We start from the raw sequence: 17,373 nt of genomic DNA on the forward strand, positions 1-17,373 counted from the left end.
TCTTGAAGACAGAAAATTGTCTACAAATTGTTTGGCACAGACTGCCACTATCATGTTAGTAAAAAGGCATCTGATTTTTAAAGAACAAAATAATGGAATAATATGGTAGAAAAATCATAAATAGTTAATACATGTTGAATCAGTTCACCTAAATTCTTAAATGACTGTACATGTTACTGCCATTTTTAATTATCTATAAAATTTAAAAGCACTGAAAGACTAGAAAATTTGTAATAAATCCAAGACTATACATACGTAGAATTGGCATCATATGTTGTGTTATCAATCCACGTCCATGTTTTATTTACACGTTGTAGTCCTATCCAGAATTCCATCCGAGTACCATGAAATAGTTGATCATCGATCCATTGCTAGAAAAAATAATTCAAATAAATGTGAAACAAACGCAAGTGGTGTTTTCCTCACACAAAAAAATTGATTTACAGAAAGGTAATTACAGTACAATTTCTGTAGACTAATTTTGAGTCCTTGACCATCAAACTCAAAAGTTGTCTATTCTTAGTCTTCATTTTCTACAGTAACATGACCATGCATGTCATAATGACAGTAAATTGTATTTTTTAGTTTTTGGGGGTGTTTTTTTTCCCATTTTGGATAATTCTCGATTTCAGACATTAAACAAATCTAATCCCCAAAAAAGTAAACATCAAGTTAATGAGTTAAATCAAATTTACAGCAATGAATAACCACTTAATCAACATATAAATGGTACCCAAAAAATCTTAAAATCACACTTTACAACTCTAGTTATTTCCCTTTAAAACAAGCCTTAGTGTGCTACCAATTATGTTGTGACGAACAGATGAAAACCAAATAGACCAGCCTAATTTAGTTAGTTGTTTTATAATTCATTGGCAATATATATAATAATTCCGAAGTCAGTTAGTTACTCGACAATAGGTTGATAACTCCCGAGAAACCGGAAGCATTACATTGGCGTTTTCTAAAAACCGGACCAGGACGGAAAAGTAATGATAAAAATCCGTGTTTTACAAAATTGAACGGCGATGATTGGTAATCCGTAACTATTCGACTTTGACCGTAATAGCGTAGTTTTAATGGCAAAATCAGAGAAACTACGCAAAAATCGTAATGGTTGGCATCTATGTTAAGGGAACAATTAAAAAAAAAATGCCAAATGATGGTACAGAGCTCATTACTGATCATTACTGCAAAAAACTATGACGTTTTTGCCATAGCAAATATGAAAAATATAAAAAAAAAAAAAATATATGATAAAACATTTAAAACCTACATGACCTACAAAACTATTTAAGGACTAAGAAACTAAAATCTACCATAAACCTACAATGTACAAAATGTGGGTACTGTATAATTGTATTACCGCTGCTGATAGTAAATCTTGTTTTATTTTAAAAGAAATGTATAAAATGTGAACTCAAATGACCTTATGCTCTAGGTGCATTTTGTAACATGATTCAAAAATCATGTATTATATAACGAGCTCGAGACATATCATATATATACGTACACATGATGAACATGATAATATAAACTATGATAAACTTTCACAGTACTAAATACACCATCTGAGTCTGTTATCAATGCTTGATAAATATAAGATGATTACCTATATAAATTATGTACTGATAATCCTAAGTATATATAACATTTCAGGTTATTATCTTATATAGTAACAATGTTCAGACAATCATTCAGTGTTTTGGTTTTGTTGTTTCTGTAGCCATTCATGAAGCTCTGACAAGTATTGGTAGAATTAATTAAAAATTACTGGTATACATAATAATGCACATATGATGCAAATGTAGGTGACTTTTTTCCCCACCAAGCTCTTGACAATTTTGGGTTTTAAACTATAATATTCATGCATGAATTGTTGTTTTTTAGTCATCTACATTGTAGTTATTAATTTTTCGTGAGATATGTTGATGTAACAAACCTGTACAATGTCACAACATGCACAAATATTGAAAATTCAGAAATTAATGTAATTATCTAAGATAGGACAAAAAACGCAAAATTAATAATTTCAATTTCAGGGAAAAAATCCCTAAGATGCATGTATATATTAATCTGATATCAATATCTGAGTTCTTATTATTTGGATCATTATCCAGCAGTATACTATTTGCAAGAGATATTCGTAATCTGGGACACATTGACAGCTGTCTTAGTATGAATCATGGTAAACCAGAATTTGTCTACAAAAGGGTTAAATTAACTTAATATTACCTCACAATAATTTATGAAATTTACTGTAATATGTAATCACAGTCTTACATACATCATGTACATATTAGACTGTTGGTTTTCCTGTTTGAATGGTTTTACACTAGTAATTTTGGGGCCTTTTTTAGCTTGTTGTTTGGTGTTAAAGGCCTTACATTGACCTATAATGGTTTACTTTTATAAATTGTTATTTGGCTTGAGAGTTCTCATTGGAACTCACACCACATCTTCCTATATCTATGTATCATGTCAATCAGTTTTATTGCCAGACAGGAGTCTAGATATGAGGCCAAACAAAAAAGTATGCGTAATTACTGTTATCGCTATTTTGTGCAGTTTTCCTTTGATCTTATTTTGTGATAATTTTCATATCATGCTACTCGCTTGAGATGGAAAATTATCGCTAGAAACTAAGCATGCATGTGGCGTTGCTAACAAAATTGACATGAAATTGACAACATCGTCATAGGTAAAATAGCGATAAAAAGATTATCATTGTTCATCTCAACTCGATTGCCTTTCTCGCTTTGGCCGTCCTGGCTCAAGCGAGAAAATCAATCTCGTTGAGATGATCACCAATAATCTATAATTACATGCTGAATAAAAAATGGGATAGATAGCTATAGGTAAGGATTTTGTTTTTTTTACATTGAGTCTATAGGAGCAACATTGTTCAACTTTAACAGTGTGTGTTTAATCAAAAATGGTCAAAAATATTTTATTGTCGGGGATAAAAAAATCAGAGTAGGTAGGGGTACAGTTAACACACATATTTTTGGTTGGCTCAACCAAATATGTATACCCTTTTATTAAACTGTTGTGGTGAGAATATATACTACATCTTCCACCTTAAACAAAATAAAAAAATATGTCTGTTTCCTAAAGGTTATTTTTTCTTTTTTCAATAAGCACTGGTATATATACTGTGAAAGTACTTTAATTTGTGTGTATCACTTTCGTGGTTTGAGCAACATTTACATGTCTGTGGGTTTTTAAATTCCTGGATTTTAGGTTAAAAAAAATAAATTGAAAAATTAACATGATTAAAGCCATTAGTGATTAGAAACGAAAGTTACAAATTGTCTGGATTGACGGAAACTGCAAAGTATACATTGACCAGTGTAAATCGTAGTGATCACACTAATTAACCTGAGAAAAAGTTATCAACCCATTAAAGACCATCAAAGGTGTTAATTAGGCCATAAACAAGTCACCTAAAGAAAACAGTTACATAAACAAATAATATAAACGTATCTTGAATTAAAAAAAATAATTCTTATCAAAAGCAAGCCCAGCATGAAATTATTATTTTCCATACATACAGTACAGTTCAAGAGTACCAACTCTCCCACACCCTACACCGAGGAAAATGTCGGAGCCACTCCGACAAACTCCGAGATTCCTCCCAAAATGTTGGGAGGAATTTGGGAGTAATCTCTCCCAAAATCAGGTAAATGTTTATTGTGATAACGAGCTCACTCTCTACACCGAGGAATTAATTGCCCTTATCCTACTTTGATCTATACCGGCACAAGACTGAATGGGTAATTGGATTACCTGACAGGTAAAGGTTGAAGTAATAAAGAGTTATATTTCCGGTCTACTGTACCAGTTCAAGTGTCAAACAGGTGTACAATTTTAAATGTCTTTTATACTAATTAAATTTCATTTGTGGTAATAAAACCTAAAGTCAAAATATTTTCGTATTTTTTGTTAGCCCATCTAAAAATATCTTAACCTTAATGTACTTGCTTTAAAAAAAAAACCGATTATAAAATATAGCGGAATATGTGAAAAACAAAATATTCTACTTCAAAGTTAAAGTCTTCATTTAAAAATTATAAGTCTAAAAGTTTTATATATGCAAGTAAAAAGGAAAATTTATTCACCATTCATTAGACAAAATGATTGCCCCGTATTAATTGTGTAAATCTACGGCATTTTCTTTTTACGATTATCTAATTGCTGGAATGAATAAAAGATTTAAAAGCAAAATGTTGTTGTTAATTCTTTTAATTGTATTTAAGTTTTATAAAAAATGAAAAACTACTTAATTTTGCCCTCGATGTATTCACTAGTAAATTAATATTTTATTTACGAAATGAGCATACTTGTGTAAAAATAACCGGAAACTTTCGCTAAATTAATCTGAGCAGTTAAATAAAATTACGTGTTTGAAAGTTTTGTATATTCAAGTTAAAAGGAAAATATTATTCACAATTCGTTATGCTTAACAATTACGGCATTTTCGTTTTACGATTTGTTGGCAGTACAGCAGAATAATAATACATTTCCGTTACAACAGGAATACTTCCAGCTGCATTAATTCGTCTTTGTTTAATATTAACTTTCGCACAATGAATATAAATTTGTGTATTTTCAACAAAAGATTTTAAAAACAATTATTTGCCGTGCGAAGACAATTCCACGATACACATCTCAGTTATCAACAGTTTGGGTTGAACTTGAACTTGACTTACTTAACAATGTTAAATGCTAAAAATAGTTAACATCAATGTTATCCACAGCACGAGTTTTTTAAAGGGCGGGAAAAAATATCGCGTACTAGTAAACTCAGGTGACCTTTCTGGCCGACCGTGGGAAAGTCCATTCAAGGTTTCTAAAGTTGCAGAACGACATTTTTGTGCAATCGTATTGAGGCTCCAGAAGGTCCTTTTACAATTGATTTATCGGGAAAATATAATTCTTATCCGAATAAACGTGAACACATTTTTAACTATTTGAATTTTAATGTTTTATCTTTCAAAAAAGAAAGTACATTAGTTATATGTCCATGGTCAATAATATAGATTTACAGTTGGTGATGTATTAATTGAAATTATGATGGAAATTGTCCGGGGTGACTGATTGTATTCAAATGACAATAATCATGATAATACGATAAAGAAATGCCAATTGTAGGCGGTTGGGAAATTTTGAAAATAAAATGATGACTGATTTAACTGGAATAGAATATTATGATGGGCAATTATGAGGTTTGATAAATTTTATTAATAATTAAAGGATTAGTGACCTATCGGATAGCGATAAGCGGATTACTTATCATCACAACTTTTAACATCTTTTGTAAACGTAAAATGATTGAGCGTCATAAACTTGTCAAACACCGGTAGAATTATAGTACATTTATAATATAATTAATGTGAAAATATTTTTCACTTTCCAAATTCAAATGACGAAATTGATATAAATACTTTCGTCAATTTGAAAACCGTTCCGTAAAATGCGAAAATGACGAGCACTATCAATATCACTTGAAATTATTTCCTTTGTCAACAGAGTTGTCATTTAACAGTTTCTGTTCGTAATTTGAATTATTCAAGTCTGTATAAATGTACCGAGGTGGTGAAACATCATATTTTACATTGCTCAATAAATTAAGTTTACTTGATGATCCGATGAATCGGGTTACCGAAAAAAAACATGATTTTATTAGCCAGTTGATTTTTTAATAATGAACAATTAATGCGCTGATATTGCTTATTGAATAAGTTATAAAAGAAACTAATTGTGGCAAAATCGTCCTTGCTGAAAGAACACAATGTATGACCTGACCGGACTGTAATAGAAACACAAAATAACAATTTTCTTCATACTTTTTCGTATGTACGTTCTATTTTAAAGATAACGGCATAAGACACAAATATAAAAGATAATAATTATCTTATTCTAAATGATATTGTCACATCTTTATCTGTCAAAGAAAGGAAAACATTTGTTCAATTTATAATACAGTGATTTTAAAGCACACCTGTGCAACCAAGATCGATTAAATGTTCAAAGGTAAATTATCTGGGTAATCCAATTATGTTGTCACGCGTCGTTAATTTGAAGTACATCCGATGGGCAATAAACCAATTAACAGCCACGCGGTGTTGGGAGAGAATCTTTGGAGGATTTTAGGAGTGAAATCCGCGGTACTCGGTGTGATTCCGAGAAAATCGGAAATCGGAGAAAAAAGTTATCGAATCGATATTTTTGAACAGTACTGTACTAGAATTAAGAGGATATAAAATGAACACTTTATCATAGCATATCAATATCGGAAATCTAACTTTCATCGATCAAAAATATTTTTTATGAGAATTAAGATAAAAAGTTGTACAGTTTAGGTTTTTTAAGATTAAATGGGTATAATCCTGTCTGCAGTTGTAGTTTATAGTGTGTTTTCCCTGTGACTACTATTATAATATTCTCAGATTTGGTGATATTCAATATATTCTCTAGATATATAATATCTGGCAGTAGTCAAACCTACATGGGATCTTTCCATGTCTTGATTTGGACAACGATTGTTTTAATTTTTTTGAACACTTAAATTCGTGAATAAAGTCACCCACGAAAACCATGAAAAATTGGTTTCCTACGAATAAAAGTACTTTCACAGTAGTCAAAATGTCCCTCCCATAGACTTAACATAGTAAAAACAAATGGTACAATAAAAAATTATCCCTACCTACAAACCCTACTTTTTCAAAGATGTAATAGGAAACACACATATTATTTGTTTTGGCCTTAGTTTTATTTATCTTTTAATTTATATACTGACCTTTTGTTTTTCATTATGGAAAACATACAAAGATGCATTTCTGGATGAACATGTAATTTCTGCATCTGTATAACTGAATCTATTCTCAGAAATGTAATAACAGTCTCCTTTGTATTCTTTCCAACTTACAGGACATGCAGCCTCACTCTGATTTGCTGTAGAATAAAGTGGAGAAATTAGTTAAATTTATGCATACTACATGTACTTAATCCTTTTCCTTTTCTTTAAAATACCCCCTAACTATCACATGCTTTATCATGTTTATAAATACAATGAAATATAAAGATTATGGATATAAGTGGTATGATTGGTAATGTGAATGAATATCTCCACAACTAAATCATGTGGATGTAAGCAACTATATATATTCATACAGCCTTCAACAATGAGCAAATCTCATTTCTATAAACCGCACACTAATTTATCATTTTATGAATTTAAGAATTGTAGTTACAATGTGCATGTTTTTTCCACATTAGTCAACACATGAAACTAATTAAAGTTCTGAATTCTGTCATTTTTCAATAAGAACTGGTTATACATGTTATATGTAGTCAGAATATGGTTAGGAAACACACATATTTTTTGTAGTGGCTATTTTGCTGGTTATGTTTAACTTAAACATATCTTAATTCAAGCTGGCAAAATAGCCTATTTCTATAGAAATGGCTATTTGACCGGCACCAGCTGCAATATAGTGAATCGGTTGCTGGTGCTTGAAAATAGAAAATATGTTATTTTGTTGGCATTAGGTAAGCAGAAGCCAAGTTAATAACTATTTTGTTAACAAATATGCAATTCAAATAATTTGCATAATAGACTATGTTTCTGTATGTAAGAGAGAGTTGTTCCCCTTTTGTCAGTATTTTGTATTTATTATGTTTGTGACGTCATCTTTGTCTGATTAAATTGTAGAAATGGAAGCTGATGTGTTTTTATGTGTCCATATGTAATCGCCTCCATCCATGCTACCAGAGCTATTCCCCTAGTCTGTAATACTTAACTTTGTTATGTTGTGTAATATTTTATCAAATTTTTGATGCAAAGAGATTTTTATCTTTTAGTTTTGTTTATAAAACACAGTTATAAATAAATTAAGGTTCCACTAAAGTCAAAATATAGGACACTTCATAAACATCTAAACTTTGCCTGTATTTTTCAACCTATAATGAATAAAGTCATAAACTATGAAAACATATGTTCATTTAAACATACTTTACATATACACACTGTGTAAATTGTAAATAAACTTGAAATTGTTATGTTGTGGCCAAACCGGTTCTTGGGGTGAACACTAAATTTTCCAAAAAATCTGCAGGCCTGCAAGACGACTTAATTTGCTTAAAATTGGTATGGATGAATACTGTAACATGTAATGCAGGGCAAGCCATTGTTGATTTTTCACATACATATGTTTTAATGGCATATTTATCCAATTTCTGTATTGTACCTTCCATATTAGTTCACTTAGTTACATGAAATTAACTGAAACTCGAAAATCAATACCTTTTATAAAAAATCAACAATGGCTTGCCCTGCATTACATGAGCCGCGTCGGATAGAAATCGACCTTATGCAACTCGACGTCAAACCGAGTAACGTTACGATAAAGTTTCACAAGTTTTCATACAGGTAGTTTCTGACGTTATAAAAAAAAACCATGTCGCTATCTTATAAAACTACGTGTTTTCAAAATATTATTATGGGGACATTTCTGGTCTGATTTTAATGTACTAGGTACCAATAGAAGCAAAATTGTCACAGTTATATTTGTTTATTTGGATAGATTTTTGTTGTACAACATTTCAATTTGTTATATAACCAGTATTGTTTTTGTTCAGCTATTTCAACGAAATCAAATTGTAAAAACTGTATATATAAACATCTTTATAACATGAGAAACAAAAGTAATGGACGACAAAACTATGACAAATTAAACTAGTATACTTTAGACGATTCTACGTCTTTTAACTCCGTATTTGTGAAAATCAAACATAATATGCCTTCACAATTTTTTTTTTAGTGGGGTTTTATATGAAATTTGTAAAAAAAAACATACGTCAGGGAAACCATACAATGTTAATCTGAATAAATAGGGCCTTTAGCTAACGTATTCCATACAAATAGGACAAAACTAGTATATTATTTCAGATAAGTTTAGGAGAAAATGCTTATAATCTTTGACGGAAACCGCTTTATCCGGTTCGACATGAACATTTCCAAATTATCTCGGAACCGTCACCTGCGCTGCGTGTCGCGTGTCGTCTGCTTTAATTAAAAAAAAATGTTCCTGAATCCTGTCCTTTTCTAAATAACATATTTCTCAACCTTAGTATCAGTTTTGGCTTACAGGAATACTTTGCTAAGGTATGTATTTCCTAATACGTTCTATATATTGAACTATTTTTACGTTCACGATCTATTTTTACTCTGTGGTTAAAAGTTTTTGAAATTTTAATAACTTTCTTAAACTATACTGGATTCATACCAAACTCGGACAGAAGCTAGTGTATGATCATAAGATTGTATCCAGAAGTAAATTTTGTAAAAATAAAATTCCATTTTTTCCATATTTTAACTTATAAATGGACTTAGTTTTTTCTGCGGGGAAAAATTTTACTCACTCTGTGGTTAAAGTTTTTAGAATTTTAATAACTTTCTTAAACTATCCTTGGTTTGTACCAAACTTGGACAGAAGCTTGTTTATGATCATAAGATAGTATCCAGAAGTAAATTTTGTAAAAAAATAAATCCATTTTTTCCGTATTTTACTTTTAAATGGACTTAGTTTTTCTGCAGGGAAACATTACATTCACTCTGTTGTTAAATTTGTTAAATTTTTAAAACTTTCTTTAACTATCCTGGGTTTGTACCAAACTTGGACTATTATAAGATAGTATCCAGAAGTAAATTTTGTAAAAGTATAACTCCATTTTTTCTGTATTTTACTTTTAAATGGTCTATAATTTTCTTCCAGTTAATATTACATACAGTCTGCAGTTAAAATTTTCAAAACATTTATAAGATTAATTAACTATCCTAGATTTTTACCAAACTTAGACAGAAGCTTCTTACAATCAAAAGATAGTATCAAGAGGAATATTTTTATTGATTTTTTTCCTCATTGTTGTTGAGCCTGCGATTTACAACAAAAGTAGGCGAGACACTGGGTTCCGCGGAACCCTTACACATTTTTATGCAAAGTGAAAGTACTATCTATTTTAGTAAAATTTATTTTCATTTCGTTCAGTGGCATATAACACCCGTCTTAAGAAATAATTGTATACAATTCTTTAGCTGAACTAAACTAAAGTAATATTCTGAAAAACTATTTCTAGTAGTTTAAAACGAAATATGTGCTGTATTGAAAAAATTTGCTACACACAGTCATGACAGTGACACATGTAAAAACAAAATTAAGTCAAAATATATTCATATCATTGTACCGTTGCATTTTGGAAAATCTAAAAAGAAACATTAACACAAATATACAATATTAAAAAAGACCAAGACGTGCTCTAGGTGGATTTTGTACTATTTGCGTGCAATTTATCTGTTCTTATCTATTCAGAAATTTAGAAATGTTTTGCGTGTAATTTAGTTCAATGACATTTCTATTTAGAAATTGAAAAACAAAGGGAAACATTTGCATAATAAATGTGTACATGTATTTCGAAAACTAATAACTTTCAAAATAAAACCTTTTAAACCTTCTTTTTCATATCCCGACAACTTTAAAATTAGTATTCGGGCAATAAAATTCCTGATCTATGCAACCGTGGGTCTTACAATTTTGCGTCCGTCCGTCCGTCTGCGTGAATAAGGTAACAATTTGGGAAGATGAAAACTGTGATGTCGGATTTATAAATAATAAACCAAAATTTCATCTAAAAAAACCGTTTATTTTGAAATTTGAACTACTCTAATTTACATAGATAGTATTTGAGATTTTGATCTACCTGTCACAAATCACTGGAATACTATAATGGCGCAAAGCGCGACAACCAGTCGTATAGAAAAATTCTCTTGGTTCAATGTGTCTTTAATTTCATTCCTTTTTAATGTTGTAGTAAATTTCTGAAATGGACGTCCTGGTTCAATAACATAGGATGCGAAGAACTAGAAAATGAAGCAGTTGCCTATTTTGAACAATCTATAGGGTCAATACCAGAGGTTTTGGCATCAAGCAATAATGAACTGAATGTGTCTGATAACAGCGATTCCGATATTGAAAATGACGAATCTGATATTGAAAATACATGTAACACAATTCAAGCTAGGGCCCTGGAATTTTATTCCACTTCCGTCATTCAAGATCAATTGGAAAATACATGTTCTCTTAATCAAAATGATGAATTAGAGGATCCTTCCCGACTTCGAATAAATGCTCTATTTGCTAACGACTGTAATTGTACAAAAAAATGCTTTACAAAGCTTTCCACATTCAGAAAACAGGCCTCTGATGTATCGTTATCTGTTTGTGAATTTATTAAAGCAGAGCGTGACATATACTTGCTTTCAAAATTAGAAAACTTAGAAATAATAGACTCGGTTTTCAGAGGAGGAAAAAGAGAACGAAAACGATACCGATATTCTTTTCAAGGAGTTGAGATATGCGAGTTCACATGGAGAAATATTTATAACATTGGGAGGAGCGAATTTAAAAGTTTAAAACAGCACTTAAATGCAAATGGCGTAACCCCTCGATCACATGGTCGTTGTGGAAGAAAATCGAATCACGGACATTCATTTGAAGTGATTGAAAATACGATCAAATTTATCAAGCGGTATGCTGATGAATTTGGGCTCCCTCTCCCGGCTGCGCCTCGGGCAACCGACAATACCCCTCCTATTCTACTACCTTGTAGCGAGAGCAAGAAATATGTACACTCCAAATATGTTAGTTCATGCTTAAACTCAGAACAACAATATGTTCAACTAACCGTATTTAAAGAAGTTTGGAATGCATGTGTCCCTCATATTCAATTTATGAAACCAAAGACGGATCTGTGTAAAACATGTTTCAGTTGAGGGAGGATATTTCCGGATCTATTTCAGAAGACGCGAAATTAGTGACAACTCAAAAATTAATTGACCATATACAGTCTGCGCGGACGGAGCGTGAATATTATAAATTATGTACACAAAGATCACGTGATGAATTAAAGTTACCTGAGTCTCCAATAGGAAAGTATAACACTCCATGTTCAAAAAATTTTGAAAATGTTCACAATATGTAAATTTGCCACATTCGTCTCAACAAGTTGGAGCTCTTTACTTTTTAACACCTCGAAAGGTTCAAATATTTGGAGTTTGCGATGAAAACTTTCCAATGCAAACTAATTATTTGATTGATGAGCAACAAACAATCGGAGAAAATGGAAGTCGGACACAAGGACCCAATGCTGTTTTAAGTATGCTCCACCATTATCTGCATGGTAATACTTACGATGAAAAAGCGTGTCATTTTCATGCTGATAATTCCGTGGGACAAAACAAATATAAACTACTTTACATTATCTGTTGTGGAGGTGCGCAAAGGGTTTACACAAAACTATTAATTTGCATTTTATGATTGCTGGGCACACAAAATGTTTATGTGACGCATGTTTTAGCATGTTGAATTTTTTTTTTAGAAAGTCGGACGTAAACACTGTTTCGCAACTGGTTAAAATTGTTGACAATTCTGCCAAATGCAATAGGTCAGAAGTTTTCAATGAAAATGACGATGACGAAAACAGCTTAAAGTGGTACAGATGGGATAACTTCTTCACTAAATATTTTAAACCACTCAGAGGTATAGGAAAATTCCATCACTTCAGATTTACAAGTGACGAAGTAGGAGTCGTATTTGCGAGAGAAACTCTTGATGAACCGGAGAAAAGACTGGTCCTCCTAAAGGAAAGCGCAAACCTACCGAAGTTGCTCACGACACTTCCAGAAGTTATTCAGCCAGCAGGGCTCACAGAGGAGAGAAGGCGTTATCTGTACAATGAAGTCTGTCCTTTTGTTCAGTTTAATTTCCGTGACGAATTTTGTCCTCATGCATCAGAGGAGTAACATTTTACATATACTGGTTACAGTTGGATTGAAAACTTGAGAATCATGTATTGCTTCATTGTAACAATCTTATAAATTAAATTGAATATCGTATACCAATGTATGATTTCATGTCTTTATTTATTGCGAGAAAAGGACCGATACAGAATAAAATCAATGCACGATAACGTTAATTTCACGACGTTGTCGTGAGATCTGATGTTAAATATAATCATCCGTCAAAACTTTGAAATGGCGAAACTTTTTAAAGAAGAAAGTTAGAATTAAACGTTTTTTTGTATTCAAATTGTATGACTATCAGCAAAATTAATATGAACAAAACTCAAATTGAGATTTTTTTTGCATAAGGTCGATTTCTATCCGACGCGGCTCACATGTAATATTATTCGTCCATACCAATTTTAAGCAAATTAAGTCGTCTTGCAGGCCTGCAGATTTTTTGGAAAATTTAGTGTTCACCCCAAGAACCGGTTTGGCCACAACATAACAATTTCAAGTTTATTTACAATTTACACAGTGTGTATATGTAAAGTATGTTTTAATGAACATATGTTTTCATAGTTTATGACTTTATTCATTATAGGTTGAAAAATACAGGCAAAGTTTAGATGTTTATGAAGTGTCCTATATTTTGACTTTAGTGGAACCTTAATATGAAATTTTATTCTAATAGTTACATACATAACATTCCACAGTCACTGACTAATTTTAGTACATATGTTTGAAATAATGTTTTACAGTTTAGATACGATTTCATTGCAACAAATGGATGCTTATATTAGATGTATGTTTCCTTATAATACTATTAATACATTATTCTGATAAATACATCAACGTGTAAATCATGGGCAGATTATGCACCATTCTCCAACTGTCAATCCAAATTTTACTACTGTCCCGCCATAGTTACGTCCCCTTTTTTGATATATCAAAATCGTACCGGGTATAAATTACGGAAATTTTATATTAAAAAAAGGGGGAGACAGAGAATGTGACACATTAGCTCCTGAGCAAGATATTACCGTTAGCTACATACTGACTGAAATGTGCTGTAACTGAATGGTCGTTCCCGGCTTACTACATATATATCTTTTAAAAATTGAAGCATAAAGGCAGAGACATTAGTGTCTCTGATATAGTATAGGATCCTTCCATATGAGCCCAACAACGATCTAACACGTACTTATAGTAGGGATCACAGAGGGCTAAACTATGAGGTTCTGTGTCCGGGCTCCGCTTGGTAGAGTCTACCGTGATCCACCGGAATGATAGCTGAGAATCATGACTATAACACAATTGTATATAAGATATATATTAGAGTAATCTCAGCCTGTTATACATGTTATATACACTGATTTATGCGGAAGCACTCTATTGCAAGCCGTTATGGAATTTATTCCCTAGTTTATTGATATTTAAAAAAAAATCCCACACGTCTATATATACTGTAAACAAACAAAAATCAACATCTCAAGCTCACTCACATCCTTACTGGAAACCAAACAAAACAACCTATCTCATTCATGATTGCACTGCATGCAAACAAAACAACCCCTCTCACTCACGCTCGCCTGTATCTTCTGTGTTTTTGGAAATCATGTAAAATAAGATTAAAATCATATAATAGATAGTATTGAATACCGTAACTTGAAATGATTAAGGTCAACTTTGGTTTAATTTGGAACTGTAATTTTTTCAAAAGCAGGTCATCTTATCATTTAGTCGTACAATATAGTTATCGAAGACCTCTCATCATTATTCAAATTATTTTCAAGTTTGCCATTTGAAATTGTGGTTTTTTTTACAATTCAAAGTGCCCTTAGACTTCTATAGTTTACCCTTGTGTTCTATGTTTAGTTCTGGCGGTCATGTTGATTGAACGACAGGGTCATCGGATACGTTTTTCAATCAAGATACCCTATTGAAAACTGTGGCTAACTTTAATTCTATTTGGTCCAGTAGATTGAGGGGAGGATATTTTTGTAAAAGATTCCAAAAAAATACTACAAAGGGCAATAATTCTTTAAGGGGTCAGTTAACGAGTTTGATCATATTAACTTATTTGTAGATTGTAATTTGGTGAGCATTATTGCTGTTATAATCATTTATCTCTACCTATAATAATATTTCAGATAACCAAAAACTGCCAAATTTCCTTAAAATTACCTATTCAGGGGAAGCAACCCAACTACGTGTTGTCTGATTTGTCTGAAAATTTTAGGGCAGATGGATCTTAAACTGATGAACATTTTTACCCACTGCGTTGTTGCTCTTAATGTTTTATTTTCAGAGATATATGCCAAAAACTGCATTCTATCCCATTGTCCTATTGTTAGCCATGATGTCGGATATGTGAATGGCAGAAGGGAGACATCAGACACATTTTTAAAACTAGATACCCAAAGACAATGTTGGCCAAGTTTGGCGAAATTTGTCTCTTTATATAGTATTAGGGGAGAAGATTTTTTTAAAAGATTACAAAAATTTACAAAAAATTATTAAAAAAATATTGTGAAGCTAGAGGAAAAGATTTTAATAAAAAAAAATCGGACGACGGACGACGAACGATGAACATCAAGTGAAGAGAAAAGCTGACTTGGTTCATTGGGCGGAGTGAGCTTAAAAAAAGGAGGGGAACAAAGCTCAGTCAGCGACACATACTACAAGAAATTTGTAAATCGAAACTTTAGAATCTAGGTAAACATTTATTAATAATTCGATTTGTCACATATCACATGTATTGATTAAGTTATTTCTTTTAAAGGCGTAAGCCGTATCTGTTTTACAAACGTTGATAGTCGAGTGTCTTTCCGAAATTATTAATATTATACTATACTGAAAACTGGAACTAGTATTAGTCCAGCTCGTTCATTCAGTATCTAACAGGGCGGAACGACAACTCTCTGTACAGTGTATTTTCCCTGGTTGTACGTTTCACACGACTTTTTATAATCATATCTTACCCAAATAGAAAAGAAGAAAAACTAAAACAGTTTCCACTAAAATCCTCATAGTTGCGACTATTTCATGGTTGATCTATTTCACTAATTAATAAATATTTATGAATGTTGTGTTAAAGTATCTTTAAAATCAATGTTGATGGACTTCAGCCTCACTGTTTATCAGTAATAAATACTTATATCTAATAGTTGAGATAATTCGGGACAGGTACTTATTTCTCAATATTTGTTTTGATTTGATCTTTTCCCCGACGTTTGCTTTTGATATATACATAAAAAAGAATGCAAAGGTGTGACGGCCAGACTATCCCGGCCCATCTTGCAGTTTTAAAAAAAATGTTAACTAATTTTGTGTTAAGATATGGATATGCAGTAGGAAAATGAGGTATTCGCAAGAAGCTGTTTTAACATAGCATACTTTTCATTTTGTATTATATATATTATAATAACACGGAAAATTAATTAAAACACATGGTATTTCAAAAATGTACATGTATCTGATCGAATATGGGCGGGGAAATAGAGAGACTATTACGAATCGGCAGAAACCTGACTTGATTTTCATTAAATAAAAGAATCTGTATAACTTTTTTAAATTATTTATTTTGTATACGTCAATGCATATACAAATTTAAGGACAATAAAAATATCATGTCGACACTGTTTCTGCATTTCACAACCTTATATATTTCCTTATGTGTGCGTTGCTGGTTATAAATACACATTTAATACTTGAAATTATTTAATTTTGTAACACAGTGATAAACTTTACTTTTAACATTTAATAAGCTTTTAAAAATTCATTTCTTAAATTGGTCTTTTATTTAATAGTCGATGTTAACAATGTAACAAACGCAGTAACCCCTCAATATACGGTAACCGGAAGTCGAATATGTCAATGTAATACTTCTTGACCCATCCCAAGTAAGTACTTAACCGATGGACAACATTCTACCTTCTTTATTTTGATTTATTTATTTACCCTTGTGGTTAACATCTTTGTCTATCGACTATGATAACTATTAATTATCTAGTAGATATTGATGATCAATTTGAACATGAATATGATTGTTTATTCTTCATTGGCTAGAGGGATAGCTAGGGGTTGATTTCTCATAAAAAAATGTGTAACCCTCTGCATTTTTTGCGCAAGTCTCATCTTCTCATGAACCTCTGGCCTTTGTGTGTCTTGTATGTTTTTTTTAAATTTTCGTTCAATTCAGTGGCGGATCCAACAGTTGGAACCTCACCCTGTTTTTTGGACGATCAATGTATTTGAATGGGGATCGTCATAACACTTACTAGTAGTTGGAACCCCCGCTTTTCTCCTCGGTTGGGAACCTCTCTTTGAAAAATGGCTGGATCAACCCCTTCAAGTATATGGTTCGGAGTTTTTTAAGGTATTCTATTTTCGCTGAACTTGTATACATTTTTGGTTTGAAACCAGCTGAAGACCGCCTCCGGGTGCGAAATTTCCTAGATGTGTTGGATAACAATTTGTTGGCCTTTGTTCTCTGCGCTTTGATCGGACTGTTGTCTCTTTGACACATT

General features: G+C 31.8%; 1 protein-coding gene and 1 pseudogene across 1 annotated transcript in view; one reads left to right on the top strand and one right to left on the bottom strand.

Moving 5' to 3' along the window:
- LOC134697374 (uncharacterized) overlaps positions 1-15,929 on the bottom strand; it is a 69,356-nt gene extending 53,427 nt beyond the window's left edge. The window contains exons 1-3 of the mRNA XM_063559617.1: positions 15,826-15,929; positions 6,803-6,957; positions 256-371 (exon numbers count right to left, since the gene is read on the bottom strand). Of these exons, the coding sequence (XP_063415687.1) occupies positions 256-371; positions 6,803-6,957; positions 15,826-15,874 (320 nt within the window). The 5' untranslated portion in view covers positions 15,875-15,929. The remainder of the gene's footprint in view (positions 1-255; positions 372-6,802; positions 6,958-15,825) is intronic.
- LOC134696843 (uncharacterized) lies at positions 7,145-12,862 on the top strand (annotated as a pseudogene).
- Positions 15,930-17,373: the final 1,444 nt, after the last annotated feature.

The sequence above is a fragment of the Mytilus trossulus genome, chromosome 14 (assembly GCF_036588685.1).
Source record: "Mytilus trossulus isolate FHL-02 chromosome 14, PNRI_Mtr1.1.1.hap1, whole genome shotgun sequence".
NCBI classification, from domain to species: Eukaryota; Metazoa; Mollusca; class Bivalvia; order Mytilida; family Mytilidae; genus Mytilus; species Mytilus trossulus.